This window comes from Clupea harengus, chromosome 24 (assembly GCF_900700415.2).
Source record: "Clupea harengus chromosome 24, Ch_v2.0.2, whole genome shotgun sequence".
NCBI lineage: Eukaryota > Metazoa > Chordata > Actinopteri > Clupeiformes > Clupeidae > Clupea > Clupea harengus.
In genome coordinates, this window is record NC_045175.1 from 18,387,764 (window position 1) to 18,405,746 (window position 17,983).

A 17,983-nucleotide genomic window follows, 5' to 3' on the forward strand; every position below is an offset into this window, starting at 1 on the left:
ATGGCCCTTTGGGACAGGAAATTCTATTGGGAGACATCACAGAGATTTATTCCTAAATGGTATAACGACAAAAAAAAGCCTAAATCAACCCTATGCTTTTTTACAAAACAATAAATTACAACATGTACCAACTTAAAAGAACATATTCAGGTTCTGAAAAAATGCATAGGGTGCAAATACGACAAAAAACACCCTTTTACTTTACCTGTTCTTCTTGACTGTTCACAATGGCCAGATGCCCCCCTAATGTGATGCAGTGATCTCGACTCTGTTTCCAGGTCTTTCCAGTGGAGGAGAAGAGGTAGCACTTCCCACTGTTGTGAGCCCACCCATCAGGACAGACCCTACAACCAGAGGTGGCTACAAACACACATGACCACACAAAGATCAGTGGGTAGTGCTGTCACCATGTTTTACCGATGCAGCCTGCTGTTTGCATTTAATGAAAGTAGAAGTCAGCTACTGTCGTTAAAAATACCCTTCTTAAACTCTCTGGGGGAGGTCGAAAGTTCTTTCTATGCTTGTTTCGCATTTGACTAAATGCATAATATTTATTTGAAACTTACCATTTTTTTTTAATACTTTTTTTTTTTTACATCCATTTTGTGTTGAAATGCAAGCTGCATCGATTATTGCATTGTTCATAGAAAGTCATAATTGTGACAAGAAAAAGCTTTTCCTCTAATAAAAAAATAGAGAAGGTAATTCATCTGTTGATTTTCTTTAATTAGCACAAAGTAAGAAGTGATTAACAACATCTGAGTAGCAAACTCAGATTTGAGACTCTGAGTAGCAAACTCAAATGTTTTAAAAATCGAGATGCATCGATAATCGTTTTATCGGTTTAGAATTGATAATCGATAATCGGTTTAGAATCGATAATCGGTTTAGAATCGAATCGTTGACCTCTGAATGGGAATCGAATCGTGAGGTGCTAAGAGATTCCCACCCCTACAAAAAAGACAGGAAAAGCAGTAGTGTCCAGCAAACTCACTGGTGGTATTCAAGGTTGCCGACAAATTCCTGTGCAGTTTTTCCATCCGATGAAGATTTGCTTGTTCATTGGTATCTACCAAAGTGTGCATACAGTGCAATCATTTAGGGGTCAGAATCATGCATGTGTTATACTATAGTACCATACAGGAAATCCATGCATTATACATCATAAAGGCACTGGCATTTCATTCAGAAATGTTGTATTAATTATGGATTGTTACATTACATATAAAGATGTATTTCACATCTCTTTTGACATTTATTTAAACACTTCCTGTAATGTGAAAAAGAACTGAGGGGAGGAAGTATGCCAGACACAGGGGCGAGATAAGACTGACCAGAGTGAAAATAATCAGCTCTGAGGTAAACAGGCAGAGATATTCACACCACTGGGTTTGGACGGTCCGCCTCAAGAGACTTCACAGATGGTTTGTTGAAAATAAAGTTCAATCAAGTTCAATCTTCAACCCCTAACCTTAACCATAAACTGTAGTTAAAAGAGTTTCAACAGATACTTTGTTTGTAATCTGAGCATGTGTAGACAGTCTATAGGAAACCATCCAAACACAGTTTGACCAAAATGTGTACAAGCACTAAAAGGAACTCAGATGTAAGAACTAGATAATTACCATAATGTACCATGAAATAAAGTGTGAGCAGAAAATGATCATACTTCTATTAAACTAATCATCGGTGCCTACCCTACCTCTGTATCTATGTTTATGTTTTGATTTGTTGTTCTTTGTATCTAATGATTGCGTTGGCAATGCAAGTACTCTATTTGTCATGTGAATAAGGCAAGTGAATTTGAATGTGAAACTCACAGAGGTGTACCACTGCAGCAAGAGCTGGAAGGGTGAAAAGCAGGCCGAGGCCGAGGCCAAGAGCCAAAGGAAGCAGCGCAACCCTTCTGGACTTGGAAACTTCTCCTTCTCCGCCACCGGCACACGGAGGATCTGTGGCCTCAGGGACCCTGGAGCTAGACACTGTGTGAAATAAAACTCATCAATTAATGAATTAATAATTACATCTTTACCTCATCTAATTAATCATTTTTGCTTCCTACAGCTGAAATACAGTAACAAATACTACAAGATATATACGATAGCCTATGAACAGTATTTGTACCATGATTAATCTTTAACAGCTGTTTGCAAGAGTCAAATCTGATGTCACTTACTGTCCTTCCTGACTGCAGGCGCATGACAATTCCCATAGACATGGTCCATTCTGACACTAGTTAATAATGATTAATGTGCGCTAATGAGAGACGTGTCAGCTTAGCGATCACACACTGAGTAAGACTTCACCTCTACAGACTGTTAGTATCATGAGGAAGTTAAGGAGGGACTGAAACCCTGCTCTTTCACACGTGTCACCACATCAGCACATTATTCACACCTTTTGTTGAATCTCTTTGTAAATGTCTTCTGAACCTTATTGTTCAATCATGCAGGTTTGCACATACAGTATGTCTATAGGATCTTTACTCAGTCAGTTCACAAAGCTTTGGAATGGGAACTGGAGGTATCACCTTAGTGACTTTGAGAGCTCAGCCTCTTCAACAAAAATGCATAATTACCATGATCACAAGGATGTTTAAAGTTAAAAATGTATAGGGACATTTGAAGTATATTGATTGACTACTTCCATCCTTATTGACAGGGTGTTATTTTTGATATCTTTCATAACTGAGGCTTTGACGAGGTCAACCTGGCAAATGTGGATGTAGAAACCATTTCTGCTGTTGACTTAAGAAATTCTGTTGAGGCAGTTTTTTTTACTAACACTAGATAGCAGCACGTATCCATATTATGAAAACAAGTGGAACTATGAGGTCACCTCCTGCCATTGCAAAGACATTTCTTTTACACACCATCATCCTATAGAGAGCTGAATCTTAAGAAATTGGAATTTAAAATATATAGTATCGGGTCTAAAATATTTTGGAAAAATATGGGATATGATAGACTTTTTTCAGTGGTCCGACTCAACTGCAATGCAGAACACAAGCGCATGACTTCATGACTCTGAACCCACCATAAGATACTTCTGTGTACGTACACACACACACACACACACACAGCACTGTATATATGCACTGGAATGCTTGCCCAAGAGCTCTGTTTGGACAGGTCAGATGCATGACTCACTCACTTCACCACAGTGGGATTTGAACCTCTGACCATCAACTGCAAACTGCAAACTTACCACTGCACCACCAGGATCCTGTCCTCCCAAGCATCTCCCGTATGTTTGAGGGTAACATAGTGGGGCACTGAAGCCTCATATGTCAATCGTGCCATGTACTTAAATTTGATTGAGGATGAATGAGGAATTAGGGGACCAGTACCATCCCTTACATAACATGGCCACTAGGGGCACTGTAGACAAGAGGTTTTCATTCTTGCTCATGGGTTGCCTGTCCCTGTGTGTGTGTGTGTGTGTGGGGGGGGGGGGGGGGGGGGTTGGCTGCAGTCAGATAGTCTGTCCCATCGTTTTTTCCTAACCACTTGTCCTTGCCCTCGATGAAAAAATCATGGTGTCAAGCAAAGATGTTAAATAAAATTCATAAGGACTTATGAAAAGACAACCGCTGTGCTGCACACACACACATTATGACAAAAGGCAGACTTGTAAATAACGTCTTTAAAATTGTAGTGGCAAAAGATTCAGCGTTTTCCTTTAAAACATACAGTAGCTATAGTTACTGGTGGAAAGCTATGGAAGAAAGTTGCATCCAGGAGCCTTCATAAGCAAAAATGATGTGGCTCCACAATAAATGATCCCACTTATTCATTATTCACATTACTCAAATGTTGTATGATGTAAAATAGCCTAACAGGACACATGATATGTCTAGTAACAACATAAAGAAGGGGGCAACATATGAGTCAAAACCAACAATATTTATTGACTGATCTTGAAAGTATTGGCTTACAAAAGCAAAATAAGTCATCACATAGAAAATAACTCAGTGTTATGACGAAAGGACGGTGGGGCGAGCCCTCCCGGAAGCCATAGAGATTCCATTGAGAGCCCTGTTTTGTGAAAAAAAAAAATGGATTTTACATGAGGGCCTATCAGAGAGGTCTGGGGCGATTTTCAATTCGACCAAAATCGCCCCAAAAGGGGCGGGACCATCTGAAGCACGACTTAAGCCTGATTGGACAATAACATTCAGAGGCAGATGAGACAGTCTTGTGGTAGAATCGGACAGAAAGAAAATCTGTCCTTTTCCTGTTTGGCAGTGCGTCGCCCAAATCGCCCTTATGGACAAACCGCCCCTGTTCTCAGAAAAAGCATTAAAAGAACAGGGACTAAGGCTGAGTTCCTAAATTGAGTGGAGTCGGATTAATTCCATTCACCAAGATACGGTCCTTTAATAAAATATTGCATTTCAGCAAAGCACAGAAAGAAGAACACACATAAACCTTTGTTGGTCTGGAAAGTGGTTCCTTATAACCATAGTGAAGCAATAACTAAATTTAATGAAAATATATTTTTTTAAAAGCCTCCATATGTAGCAGCTGAATATTCAATCTAATCCAGTCTATTCGGTGGCTACTGTCTCGCAAACAAATGTATGCAGCCTCTTGCAGGAGTTGTCCTGCCAGCCTTTAAATTTGGTGAAAACTGCACAGTTCTCCCCAGAAGGGTCTTCCCCCTCCCAGTTATCTGGTTCATCCTGTCCATCAGACCCTTTCTTCCAGAATCTGTGAACAAACAGGGTGGATGGAGTAAACACAATGCACCATGATGTAGACATGCTCTGTATGGAAGATGATGAACAGTTATACTACATATCTGTCCGTCTCTAAGTTCACTGAAGAAGGGGCAGCAGCACAAACACAATTCTGCATCTGCAATGGCAGTAAGGCTGTTCTGTGTCAAACCTACAGCCATCATAGTATTTGTTCTGCATCTGACTGACAAGCACAAGTTTGCTGTGCTTACAAGTGTAACCATGAGAATAGCAGGACAGTAGCAGCGCCTCTATTCACTGCTGAACAGCACAACCAGATCGATACATTTGAATGCATCACTGCATGTTTACATCATTGTACATGGAACAGTATGTAGACTATTGACACATATAAGATAGTGTAATGTGGTTGTGTTGAGAACGTATGAGGCATGTCTTACACGACTCCAGTCTCATTGAGAGGTGTGCTGTCCACCCAAATCCACTGTCCCTCTGTCTCCAGGTCACTCAGTCCCATCCAGTATAAATACTCAATGGCACTTTGGGATAGAAAATACTAATGGGAGACATCACAGATATTTAATCTTAACATATTCAGAATTATATCAAATTTACTAAAATAAATACAAATAAGAGACTATACTTTCACTTAAGGATACTTTGAAATGTGAATCACGCTTTGGAAAGTTTATTCCAAGTTCGTCATAAAATCTACAACTTTAAACATTTCGTTCTGAAAAAATGGATAGGATCAAATAACGAAAAAAAAACACCCTTTTACTTCACCTGTTCCTCTTGACTGGTCACAATGGCCAGATGCCCCCCTAATGTGATGCAGTGATCTCGACTCTGATTCCAGGTCTTTCTAGTGGAGGAGAAGAGGTAGCACTTCCCACTGTTGTGAGCCCACCCATCAGGACAGACCCTAGAGGTGGCTACCGTCTCACACACAAATGTATGCAGCTTCTTGCAGGAGTGGTCAAGCCAGTCTCCTTGTTTGGTGTACAGTGCACAGTTCTCCCCAGAAGGGTCTTCCCCCTTCCAGTTATCTGGTTCATCCTGCCAATCAGACCTTTTCAGCCAGAATCTGTGAACAAACAGGGTGGATGGAGTAAACACAATGCACCATGATGTAGACATGCTCTCTATGGAAGATGATGAACAGTTATACTACATATCTGTCCGTCTCTAAGTTCACTGAAGAAAGGTCGGCAGCACAAACACAATTCTGCATCTGCAATGGCAGTGAGGCTGTTCTGTGTCAAACCTACGGCCACCAGAGTCTTTGTGCTGCGTCTGACTGACAAGCACAAGTTTGCTGTGCTTACAAATGTAAACATGAGAATAGCAGGACAGTAGCAGCGCCTCTATTCACTGCTGAACAGCACAACCAGATCGATACATTTGAATGCATCACTGCATGTTTACATCATTGTACATGGAACAGTATGTAGACTATTGACACATATAAGTAAGTGTAATGTGGTTGTGTTGAGAACGTATGAGGCATGTCTTACACTGCTCTAGTGTCATTGAGAGGTGTGCTGTCCACCCAAATCCACTGTCCCTCTGTCTCCAGGTCACTCAGTCCCATCCAGACTTTCTCAATGGCACTTTTGGATAGAAAATACTAATGGGAGACCACAGATATTTATTCCTAACATATTCAGAAATATATCAAATTAAGTCAAATAAACCTTTAGTGAAATGATGAAATGTTTGATGATATGATACTTTGATATGTTAATCACACTATGGGAAGTTTATTCCAAGTTCTTCATAAAATCTACAACTTGAACATTTGTTCTGAAAAAATGCATAGGATGCTATAAGGAATAAAACACCCTTTTACTTCACCTGTTCCTCTTGACTGTTCACAATGGCCAGATGCCCCCCTAATGTGATGCAGTGATCTCGACTCTGACTCCAGGTCTTTCTAGTGGAGGAGAAGAGGTAGCACTTCCCACTGTTGTGAGCCCACCCATCAGGACAGACCCTACAACCAGAGGTGGCTACAAACACACATGACAACACTGATCAGTGGGTAGTGCTGTCAATATGTTACACCGATGCAGCCTTTAGAGTACTGTGTAACATCATGACAAACACCATGCTGTTTGCATTCAATGAAAGTACAAGCTTTGCTTGTTCATTGGTATCTAGCAAAGTATGCATAGGGGAGGATGTATGCCAGACACGGGGGCAAGATAAGATCAACCAGGGCGAAAATAAATAGCTTTGAGGTGAACAGGCAGAGAAACTCACACCACTGGGTTTGTACAGTCCGCCTCAAGAGACTTCACAGATGGTTTGGTAAAATTCAAGGAAAGTTCAAGGTGGAAAGTTATTTGTAACTTACCATCAAAAGACATCTGGAGGGTCAACAAATGTTTGTGCTTGACAAGTAGGTCCTCTACCCCTGCAATTAAGTCTATCAAAAAGACCATGGCAGTTGGAGAGTGTGACATTGCAGAAGCGGACAAAACTTTCAGTTCAGTTCACCTTCTATCTTTACGGCATGTTATACAAGGTCACTGTCATCCAAATAATAATACACAAAAGACAGGAAAAGCAGTAGTGTCTAGCAAACTCACCGGTGGTATTCAAGGTTGCTGACAGATTCCTGTGCAGTTTTTCCATCCGATGAAGCTTTGCTTGTTCATTGGTATCTACCAAAGTATGCATACAATGCAATCATTTAGGGGTCAGAATCATGCGTGTGTTACACTATACCATACAGGAAATCCATGCATTATACGTCATAAAGGCACAGGCATATTCAGAATTCAGAATTCTTTTCATTCAGAAATGTTGTATTAATTACGGATCATTACATTACATATGAAGATGTATTTCATATCTCTTTCGCCATTTATTTAAACGCTTCCTGTAATGTGAAAAAGAACTGAGGTGAGGAAGTATGCCAGGCACAGGTGCAAGATAAGATCGACCGGAGCGGAAATAAACAGCTCTGAGCTGAACAGGCAGAGATATTCACACCACTGGGTTTGTACAGTCCGCCTCAAGAGACTTCACAGATGGTTTGTTGAAATTCAAGTTAAATCTTTCTAATTGTTCACTGAACATCTCCTTAACCAAACCCAACCCCTTAATCATGAACTGTCGTTAAAAGAGTTTCAGCAGAATCTTTGTTTCTAATCCGAGCCTTTGTAGACTGTCTGTAGGAAACCACCCAAACACATTGTGACCAAAATGTGTACAAGCACTAAGAGGAGCTCAGATATAAGTACTAAATAATTACCATAATGTACCATGAAATAAAGTGTGAGCAGAAAACGATTATACTTCTATTAAACGAATCACCTGTGCCTTCCCTACCTCTGTATATGTTTATGTTTTAATTTGTTGTTCTTTGTATATAATGACTGCTTTGGCAATGCAAGTGTTCTATTTGTCATGTGAATAAGGCAAGTGAATTTGAATTTAAAACTCACAGAGGTGTATCACTGCAGCAAGAGCCTTAAGGGTGAAAAGCAGGCCGAGGCCGATACCAAGAGCCAGAGTAACCCTTCTGGACTTGGAAACTTCTCCTTCTCCGCCACCGGCACACGGAGGATCTGTGGCCTCAGGGAGCCTGGAGCTAGACACTGTGTGAAATAAAACTCATCAATTATTAAATTAATAACTACATCATTACCTCAACTAATGAATCAGCTTCCTACAGCTGAAATACAGTAACAAATATGACGAAAATATATGACATATAACAGATACAGCCTAAGAACAGTATTTGTACCATGTTTAATTGCAAGAGTAAAATCTGATGTTACTTACAGCACATCGTATTAGGAGAATAATCAGCGGAGGAGTCCTTCCTGACACGGTCCATTCTGACACCAGAATAATAATGATTAATGTGCACTAATGAGAGACATGTTAGCTTAGCGATCACACACTGAGTAAGACCTCTACAGACTACAGGAAGTTAAGAGGGGACTGAAACCCTGCCCTTTCACACGTCTCACCACATCAGCGCTTTATTCACACCTTTTTTTCTTCTGAACCTTATTGCTCAATCATGCAGCTTCTGCACATACAGTATGTCTATAGGATCTTTACTCTGTCAGTTCACAAAGCTTTGGAATGGGAACTGGAGATATCACCTTAGTGACTTTGAGAGCTCAGCCTCTTCAACAGAAATGGAGATGAACCTGGCAAATGTGGATGTAGAAACCATTTGTGCTGTTTACATTAGTCCATAATAACTGAAGACATTTGGTTAAGGTAGTTATTTTTATTAACACTAGATGGCAGCATGTATCCATATTGAGAAAACAAGTGGAACTCCGAGGTCACCTCATGCCATTGCAAAGACATTTCTTCTACACACCATCATCCTATATAGAGCTGAATCTTAAGATATTTGAATTTAAAATATAAATAATCAGGTCTGAGATACTTTGGGAAAAGACCCATCTTTAAATGTAGTTGTTGGCACATGCTCTGCAAACATACGCCCTCATATGGTATAAGTATGTCTTAGCAGCCCAGGCAAGAGGCTGGGCCATTCCATAGCTCGTGAAGTCAAAGTGAGTTCTAAAACTACATTAGTCTCTTACAGCAAAAACGTGTCAAATTGTAAGTCTACCTACTTCAGAGAGCCTTCTCAAAGTCATCATCTTAGTACATATGAAGTTTGTTAAGGGCTTGCTCCATCAGTTCAGCAGCAGGTACACGACAGTTTTACAAAAAAGGGAAATCCAAGTATCTATTTTGCAATATGTGGCAAAGACCATTTGCAAAAACTGTAGCACCACACATTGCAAAATACAATGGAAACTAAATGCAAACACTTCTCAAACACTCGGTGAGTCTTATTCAGGGGCAAGTGTCTCACACACAAATTTGTATGTTTTCCCACAGGAGTTGTCGTGCCATTCTCCTTCAAGAGGCAAACACAGTCTTCCCCCACCGGTTCCACCTTCCAGTTGTCTGGCTCATCCTGTCCTACAGGCCTTTTAAGCCAGAATCTGAATACAGATCATTTGAAGCAACAGTAGGAGTTTGGGTCTAAAACTAACATGCTCACTTCCTAAAAGGCAAGCAAAAACCACTAAACACCCTGGTCGCACTGATAATTGCTTGCTAGCAGGCTAACAGGTGTCTTTTGGAGGTGTAGTTGGCGATGCCATGCTGTGAAAGCTTTTAATACATCTAGGGGGGAGGGCTCTGTCCCGGACCACAGAACTATACAGCTTGGGTGGCTAGTGGGAACTAAAGGTGTGTTTATCTGACCTTCACATGACCCATGAACTATCTAAAAAAAACTGGCAAATGCCTCAATATGAAATGTGAATGCACTATAAATATAAATGTGCTGGGAGTTTTCTGTTCTTTTAGGTGTTTGCTATATGTACACATGTGAGTATGTGACAAGAGGTCCATTGTAATGTGTTTGTGTTGTGTTGCATCTGTGAATACTGTCTGCTCTGCTAATCACTGTTCTCATGTGATGCCTGTCTGATCACTGACATCATTTAACTGATCTTACCATGCTGTACCGAAAGCAAATTCCACTAATTTCACAAAACTCATTCAAAATTATTCTGATTCAGAAAATCTATATAATAAACATCATCAGCAAACAATGCATTAATCCATGTTGACCAACACCAGACATGCCAGAGAGGGAGAGCTTTCATGAGGTGATGAGGTCACGCTGGTTCTTTTTCAATAGAGCCATGTGTGCTACATAAATGAGTTGATGTTGATGAAGGGATGACCTGAAAACATTATATTTTTATGCACCTTGCATTTCTCCCGTAGAGGTCCTTGTAGTGTATTTCGAGTGCCTCTGAAAAAGAGGTATTCTAATGTCAAAGCAGGTGTGAAATATCTCCATTTCTGTGCCATCTTTCATTGAGCATTACCTATTTCTTTCAGGACTGTGTCAAGTGTAGGTGTTAATTGAATAATTGACAACTGATTGTGCTCCCAATTATTGCTCATGCATTTCAGGTGTGTGTGTCATGTGACTGTCTATAAAAGCTGATGCACCTGCACAAAATAAAGTGATTGAGTGTTCTCTGAACTTGCATCCAGTCTCGGTATGTTATTTGTCCTCCCAAAGTTTATATAGATTAAGTCTGTATATCTAGCAGTCAAGCTCTGTTTGACTGCTAGACACAACAAATTGAGCCAAAGGTAAAGCAACAGTAGAGAAGTTTGGTTTAAAACTAGAAAACTCAAAATAGCACAGTTATTACTGAAAAAAGCTTGCTAGAACACTAACTGGTGTGTTTTGGAAAGAGTTGCTAATGTTTTTCTTAACTTATTTTAACATTCTTTTGTTTACTTGGGTTGGTGTAACTTCACCTGTTCTTCTTTGTTCACAATGGCCAGATTCCCCCCTAATGTGATGCAGTGATCTCGACTTGTGAGCCCACCCATCAGGACAGACCCTACAACCAGAGGCAGCTACACACACACATGACAACACTGATCAGTGGGTAGTGCTGTCACTATGTTTTACCAATGCAGCCTTTTGAGTACTGTGTAGCCTTTTGAGTACCGTGTAACATCATGTCAAAGTACAAGTCAGAAGTTTGTTAGTTTGTTTGACTTTTTCGCTTAGATTTTTTAAAAGTTACCAAGAAATAGACACTGTAACATGTAAAAACCCCATTATTGTAGCTGAAGAATACCTCTGAGGTGATTTGCGCAGCGTCTGAGCCAGCTATCTATTGTTAGCAAGTAAGTAAGTAAGACTTTATTTATATAGCACATTTCGTACAAGAGATGCAGTTCAAAGTGCTTTACATAAAATCAAAAAAGCAAGCAGCAAGAGCAATACATGGAGTAAAATAATGATCAACATCGTATCAGAACCTGATGTTCCGATAGGCTTCTTGGATTACTAAAAACATGATAAAAGGAATAAAAAAAAAAGCAAGGCAACTAATGACAAGGTAAACAGCTCGCTGGGAGCGTGATTGGTTGTTCACCTGTCAATCTCACTATAAACGTCTCCGTTATCAACACAACGACATGCCGTCTTTCGTCAACGCAACGCATACCATCTGAATCGGGTAGCAATATAGCATTATAGAACAGGGACTAAGGCTGAGATCCTAAATTGAGTGGAGTCAGATTAATTACGTTTACCAAGATAGGGTCCTTTAATAAAATATTGCATTTCAGCAAAGCACAGAAAGAAGAACACGCATAAACCTTTGTTGGTCTGGAAAGTGGTTTCTACAACCATAGTGAAGCAATAACTATATTTAATGAAAAGATTTTTTTAAAAGCCTCCATATGTAGCGGCTGAATATTCAATTTAATCCAGTCTAATCTGTAGCTATCGTCTCACACACAAATTGATGCAGATTCTTGCAGGAGTTGTCACGCCAGTCTCCAAATTTGGAGACAAGTGCACAGTTCTCCCCAGAAGGGTCTGCCCCCTTCCAGTTATCTGGTTCATCCTGTCCATCAGACCCTTTCTTCCAGAATCTGTGAACAAACAGGGTGGATGGAGTAAACACAATGCACCATGATGTAGACACGATCTCTATGGAAGATGATGAACAGTTATACTACATATCTGTCCGTCTCTAAGTTCACTGAAGAAGGGGCAGCAGCACATCCACAATTCTGCATCTGCAATGACAGTGAGGCTGTTCTGTGTCAAACCTACAGCCATCATAGTCTTTGTGCTGCGACTGACTGACAAGCACAAGTTTGCTGTGCTTACAAGTGTAACCATGAGAATAGCAGGACAGTAGCAGCGCCTCTATTCACTGCTGAGCAGCAAAACCAGATTGATACATTTGAACGCATCACTGCATGTTTACATCATTGTACATGGAGCAGTATGTAGTCTATTGACACATATAAGTAAGTGTAATGTGGTTGTGTTGAGAACGTATGAGGCATGTCTTACACGGCTCCAGTCTCATTGAGAGGTGTGCTGTCCACCCAAATCCACTGTCCCTCTGTCTCCAGGTCACTCAGTCCCATCCAGTAGAAAACCTCAATGGCACTTTGGGATAGAAAATACTAATGGGAGACATCACAGATATTTAATCCTAACATATTCAGAATGATATCAAATTTACTAAAATAAATAAAAATAAGAGACTATACTTTCACTTAAGGATACTTTGAAATGTTAATCACGCTTTGGAAAGTTTATTCCAAGTTCGTCATAAAATCTACAACTTTAAACATTTGTTCTGAAAAAATGGATAGGATGCAATAACGGAATAAAACCACCCTTTTACTTCACCTGTTCCTCTTGACTTTTCACAATGGCCAGATGCCCCCCCAATGTGATGCAGTGATCTCCACTCTGACTCCAGGTCTTTCCAGTGGAAGAGAGGAGGTAGCACTTCCCACTGTTGTGAGCCCACCCATCAGGACAGACCCTAGAGGTGGCTAGCGTCTCACACACAAATGTATGCAGCTTCTTGCAGGAGTTGTCACGCCAATGTCCAGATTCGGTGAAAAGTGCACAGTTCTCCCCAGAAGGGTCTTCCTCCTTCCAGTTATCTGGTTCACCCTGTCCATCAGACCCTTTCTTCCAGAATCTGTGAACAAACAGGGTGGATGGAGTAAACACAATGCACCATGATGTAGACATGCTCTGTATGGAAGATGATGAACAGTTATACTACATATCTGTCCGTCTCTAAGTTCACTGAAGAAGGGGCAGCAGCACAAACACAATTCTGCATCTGCAATGGAGTAAGGCTGTTCTGTGTCAAACCTACAGCCATCATAGTATTTGTGCTGCGTCTGACTGACAAGCACAAGTTTGCTGTGCTTACAAGTGTAACCATGAGAATAGCAGGACAGTAGCAGCGCCTCTATTCACTGCTGAGCAGCAAAACCAGATTGATACATTTGAATGCTTCACTGCATGTTTACATCATTGTACATGGAGCAGTATGTAGTCTATTGACACATATAAGTAAGTGTAATGTGGTTGTGTTGAGAACGTATTAGGCATGTCTTACACGGCTCCAGTCTCATTGAGAGGTGTGCTGTCCACCCAAATCCACTGTCCCTCTGTCTCCAGGTCACTCAGTCCCATCCAGTAGAAAACCTCAATGGCACTTTGGGATAGAAAATACTAATGGGAGACATCACAGATATTTAATCCTAACATATTCAGAATGATATCAAATTTACTAAAATAAATAAAAATAAGAGACTATACTTTCACTTAAGGATACTTTGAAATGTTAATCACGCTTTGGAAAGTTTATTCCAAGTTCATCATAAAATCTACAACTTTAAACATTGGTTCTGAAAAAATGGATAGGATGCAATAACGGAATAAAACACTCTTTTACTTCACCTGTTCCTCTTGACTGGTCACAATGGCCAGATGCCCCCCCAATGTGATGCAGTGATTTCGACTCTGACTCCAGGTCTTTCCAGTGGAAGAGAGGAGGTAGCACTTCCCACTGTTGTGAGCCCACCCATCAGGACAGACCCTAGAGGTGGCTAGCGTCTCACACACAAATGTATGCAGATTCTTGCAGGAGTTGTCACGCCAGTGTCCAGATTTGGTGAAAAGTGCACAGTTCTCCCCAGAAGGGTCTTCCTCCTTCCAGTTATCTGGTTCATCCTGTCCATCAGACCCTTTCTTCCAGAATCTGTGAACAAACAGGGTGGATGGAGTAAACACAATGCACCATGATGTAGTCAGACATGCTCTGTATGGAAGATGATGAACAGTTATACTACATATCTGTACGTCTCTAAGTTCACTGAAGAAGGGGCAGCAGCACAAACACAATTCTGCATCTGCAATGGCAGTAAGGCTGTTCTGTGTCAAACCTACAGCCAGCCTAGTCTTTGTGCTGCATCTGAATGACAAGCACAAGTTTGTTGTGCTTACAAGTGTAAACATGAGAATAGCAGGACAGTAGCAGCGCCTCTATTCACTGCTGAACAGCACAACCAGATTGATACATTTGAACGTATCACTGCATGTTTACATCATTTTACATGGAGCAGTATGTAGACTATTGACACATATAAGTAAGTGTGATGTGGTTGTGTTGAGAACGTATGAGGCATGTCTTACACGGCTCCAGTCTCACTGAGAGGTGTGCTGTCCACCCAAATCCACTGTCCCTCTGTCTCCAGGTCACTCAGTCCCACCCAGTAGAAATACTCAATGGCTCTTTTGGATAGAAAATACTAATACATCGCAGATATTTATTCCTAACATACAGTAATTAGGAATAAATCAAATTTACTCAAATAAACCTTTAGTGAAATGATGATATGTTTGATGATATGATACTTTGATATGTTAATCACGCTATGGGAATTTTTTTCCAAGTTCGTCATAAAATCTACAACTTTAAACATTTGTTCCATTCATAGGATGCAATAACGAAGAAAAAAAAAACGTTTTACTTCACCTGTTCTTCATGACTGTTCACAATGGTCAGATGCCCCCCTAATGTGATGCAGTGATCTCGACTCTGACTCCAGGTCTTTCTAGTGGAGGAGAAGAGGTAGCACTTCCCACTGTTGTGAGCCCACCCATCAGGACAGACCCTACAACCAGAGGTGGCTACAAACACACATGACCACACAAAGATCAGTGGGGAGTGCTGTCACTATGTTTCACCAATGCAGCCTTTTGAGTACTGATAACCACTCAGATATTCAGAAATGTTGTATTAATTATGTTACATTACATATAAAGATGTATTTCACATGCAAACAATGCAATCATTTAGGGGTCAAAATCATGCGTGTGTTACACTATACCATACAGGAAATCCATGCAATATGTTATATTAATTATTACACAATTATTACATATGAAGATGTATTTCACATCTCTTTTGACATTTATTTAAACACTTCCTGTAATGTGAAAAACAATTGAGGGGAGGAAGTATGCCAGACACAGGGGCGACCGCACACATGCATGCAGCTGCAACAAGATCGACCACAGGCGAAACTAAACAGCTCTGAGGTGAAGTGAACTCAGATTTAAGTACTAGATAATTACCATAATGTACCATGAAATAAAGTGTGAGCAGAAAATGATTCTACTTATATTAAACTAATCACCTGTGCCCACCCTACCTCTGTATCTATGTTTATGTTTTCATTTGTTGTTCTTTGTATCTAATGACTGCGTTGGCAATGCAAGTACTCTATTTGTCATGTGAATAAGGCAAGTGAATTTGAATTTAAAACTCACAGAGGTGTATCACTGCAGCAAGAGCCTTAAGGGTGAAAAGCAGGCCGAGGCCAATACCAAGAGCCAAAGTAACCCTTCTGGACTTGGAAACTTCTCCTTCTCCGCCACCAGCACACGGAGGATCTGTGGCCTCAGGGAGCCTGGAGCTAGACACTGTGTGAAATAAAACTCATCAATTAATAAATTAATAACTACATCATTACCTCATCTAATGAATCATTTTTGCTTCCTACAGCTGAAATACAGTAACAAATATGACGAAAATATATGACATATAACAGATATAGCCAATGAACAGTATTTGTACCATCTTTAATCTTTAATAGCCGGTTGCAAGAGTAAAATCTGATGTTACTTACAGCAAATCGTATTAGGAGAATAATCAGCGGAGTCCTTCCTGACACGGTCCATTCTGACACCAGTATAATAATGATTAATGTACACTAATGAGAGACGTGTCAGCTTAGCGACCACACACTGAGTAAGACCTCTACAGACTACAGGAAGTTAAGGGGGGACTGAAACCCTGCCCTTTCAAACGTCTCACCACATCAGCGCATTATTCACACCTTTGTTTTACTCTTTGTAAATGTCTTCTGAACCTTATTGTTCAATCATGCAGCTTTTGCACATTCAGTATGTCTATAGGATCTTTACTCAGTCAGTTCTCAAAGCTTTGGAATGGGAACTGGAGATATCACCTTAGTGACTTTGAGAGCTCAGCCTCTTCAACACAAATGCATAATTACCATGATCACAAGGATGTTTAAAGTAAAAAAATGTATATGGACATTTGAAGTATATTGATTGACCACCTTCATCATTATTGACTGAGGGTGTTATATGATATCTTTCATAACTGAGGCTTTGCTTAGGTCAACCTGGCAAATGTGGATGTAGAAACCATTTCTGCTGTTAAGGCAGTTCTTTTTGCTAACACTAGATAGCAGCACGTATCCATATTAAGAAAACAAGTGGAACTTCGAGGTCACCTCCTGCCATTGCAAAGACATTTCTTCTACACACCATCATCCTATAGAGAGCTGAATCTTAAGAGATTGGAATCTAAAATATAAATAATCGGGTCTAAAATATTTTAGGAAAATATGGGATATGTTGGCACATGCTCTGCAAACATAGGCCCTCGTATGGTATAAGTATGTCTTAGCAGCACAGGGAAGAGACTGGGCCATTCCAAAGCTTGTGAAGTCAAAGTGATAGGTGGTGGGCCGAAGCCTCGTATCTGTTCAACTTTGCATTTTAATTTAGGAGGACCTGAATTTCTAAAGTTGGGATGATTATATAATTTCTAACGATAAACCAGTTGTTGCCAGGACAGTTTCCCGTGGAGTTTGTCAAACCCATAGTGTAAAAGTTTGTTAAACTCGCCGGCTAACACAGTTGCCTACTAAATCAGTCGAACCAATAACACGATGTTATACTGGCGTAAGAAAATTATTAACCAATCAGATGCAGCCATATTGACACCCGTTTCACAGATTACTCATGTTGACATCTTTCACTGCTGCCACGACAGCTCCAACCCATTGAAACGGAGACGTGTTGTAAGTAATAATTTGATCAGTATTATTTTTGCAGGAGCAGTGAACAAGCTCAAGGATTGCCTCTGGAGCTGGTGGAAGTGACATCCAGTCCACCTCATAGAGCTCCCCAGCCATCTTCCAGCCATGATTGATTGGAGGAGTAATGTCTGGGTAACACTCCAGGCTCCTCCTGTGCACTGCAGCCCGGGTGCTTGCCCGCTGAATATGTTTGTGCAGAGTGTCCTGGTTTGGAGGCAAGTCTCACTCCGAATATCTGCCTGACTTGAACAATGTAGCCCTGGCCTTATTAATGTCCTGGGAGGGCAGTCCATAGGTCATACGTCAATGTATTATTTTTCTTAATTTAGTTTTTTGTATGCTTAAATTTTCCAACACCATACAGAGCACTGACTGTATCACACCTGGAAAATGGATGGAGACCTACAAGGGCGTCACGCTTCTCCTGTCCAAGATGGCTGTGCAGTTTTGATAGATCTGTTATTTGGGACTCTCTCCTCTTTACAGTGTGGAAATATAGGTTCG

At 40.5% G+C, this 17,983-nt stretch overlaps 2 protein-coding genes and 1 long non-coding RNA gene across 3 annotated transcripts in view; 1 reads left to right on the forward strand and 2 right to left on the reverse strand.

The window, feature by feature from the left end:
- Positions 1-1,995, forward strand: part of LOC105893852 (NACHT, LRR and PYD domains-containing protein 12-like) — a 42,367-nt gene extending 40,372 nt beyond the window's left edge. The window contains exons 22-23 of the mRNA XM_042703526.1: positions 279-356; positions 1,823-1,995. Of these exons, the coding sequence (XP_042559460.1) occupies positions 279-356; positions 1,823-1,995 (251 nt within the window). The remainder of the gene's footprint in view (positions 1-278; positions 357-1,822) is intronic.
- A 2,464-nt stretch (positions 1,996-4,459) lies between these two features.
- On the reverse strand, positions 4,460-13,771 carry LOC116219393 (macrophage mannose receptor 1-like). The gene is made up of 6 exons (XM_042703666.1): positions 13,678-13,771; positions 12,948-13,248; positions 12,603-12,718; positions 5,489-5,789; positions 5,143-5,258; positions 4,460-4,712 (listed from the first exon to the last, which is right to left on the reverse strand). The coding sequence occupies exons 1-6, from the start codon at positions 13,752-13,754 to the stop codon at positions 4,550-4,552; spliced, it is 1,074 nt and encodes a 357-aa protein (XP_042559600.1). The 5' UTR covers positions 13,755-13,771; the 3' UTR covers positions 4,460-4,549.
- LOC116219388 lies at positions 6,558-8,287 on the reverse strand. Its single transcript, XR_006151639.1, has 4 exons — positions 8,158-8,287; positions 7,297-7,371; positions 7,062-7,133; positions 6,558-6,714 (listed from the first exon to the last, which is right to left on the reverse strand). It is a non-coding gene; the product is annotated as an uncharacterized LOC116219388 (long non-coding RNA).
- Positions 13,772-17,983: the final 4,212 nt, after the last annotated feature.

Excerpts from the sequence above, each read along its gene's own strand:
- LOC116219393 (XM_042703666.1), bottom strand. The coding sequence starts at position 13,754 with ATGGGACTGAGTGACCTGGAGACAGAGGGACAGTGGATTTGGGTGGAC. Across the intron at positions 5,259-5,488 it reads TGACCAGTCAAGAGGAACAG|TATTTTCTATCCCAAAGTGC; the intron begins GTGAAGTAAAAG and ends GTCTCCCATTAG. Across the intron at positions 4,713-5,142 it reads CTCAATGAGACTGGAGTCGT|ATTCTGGAAGAAAGGGTCTG; the intron begins GTAAGACATGCC and ends GTTTGTTCACAG.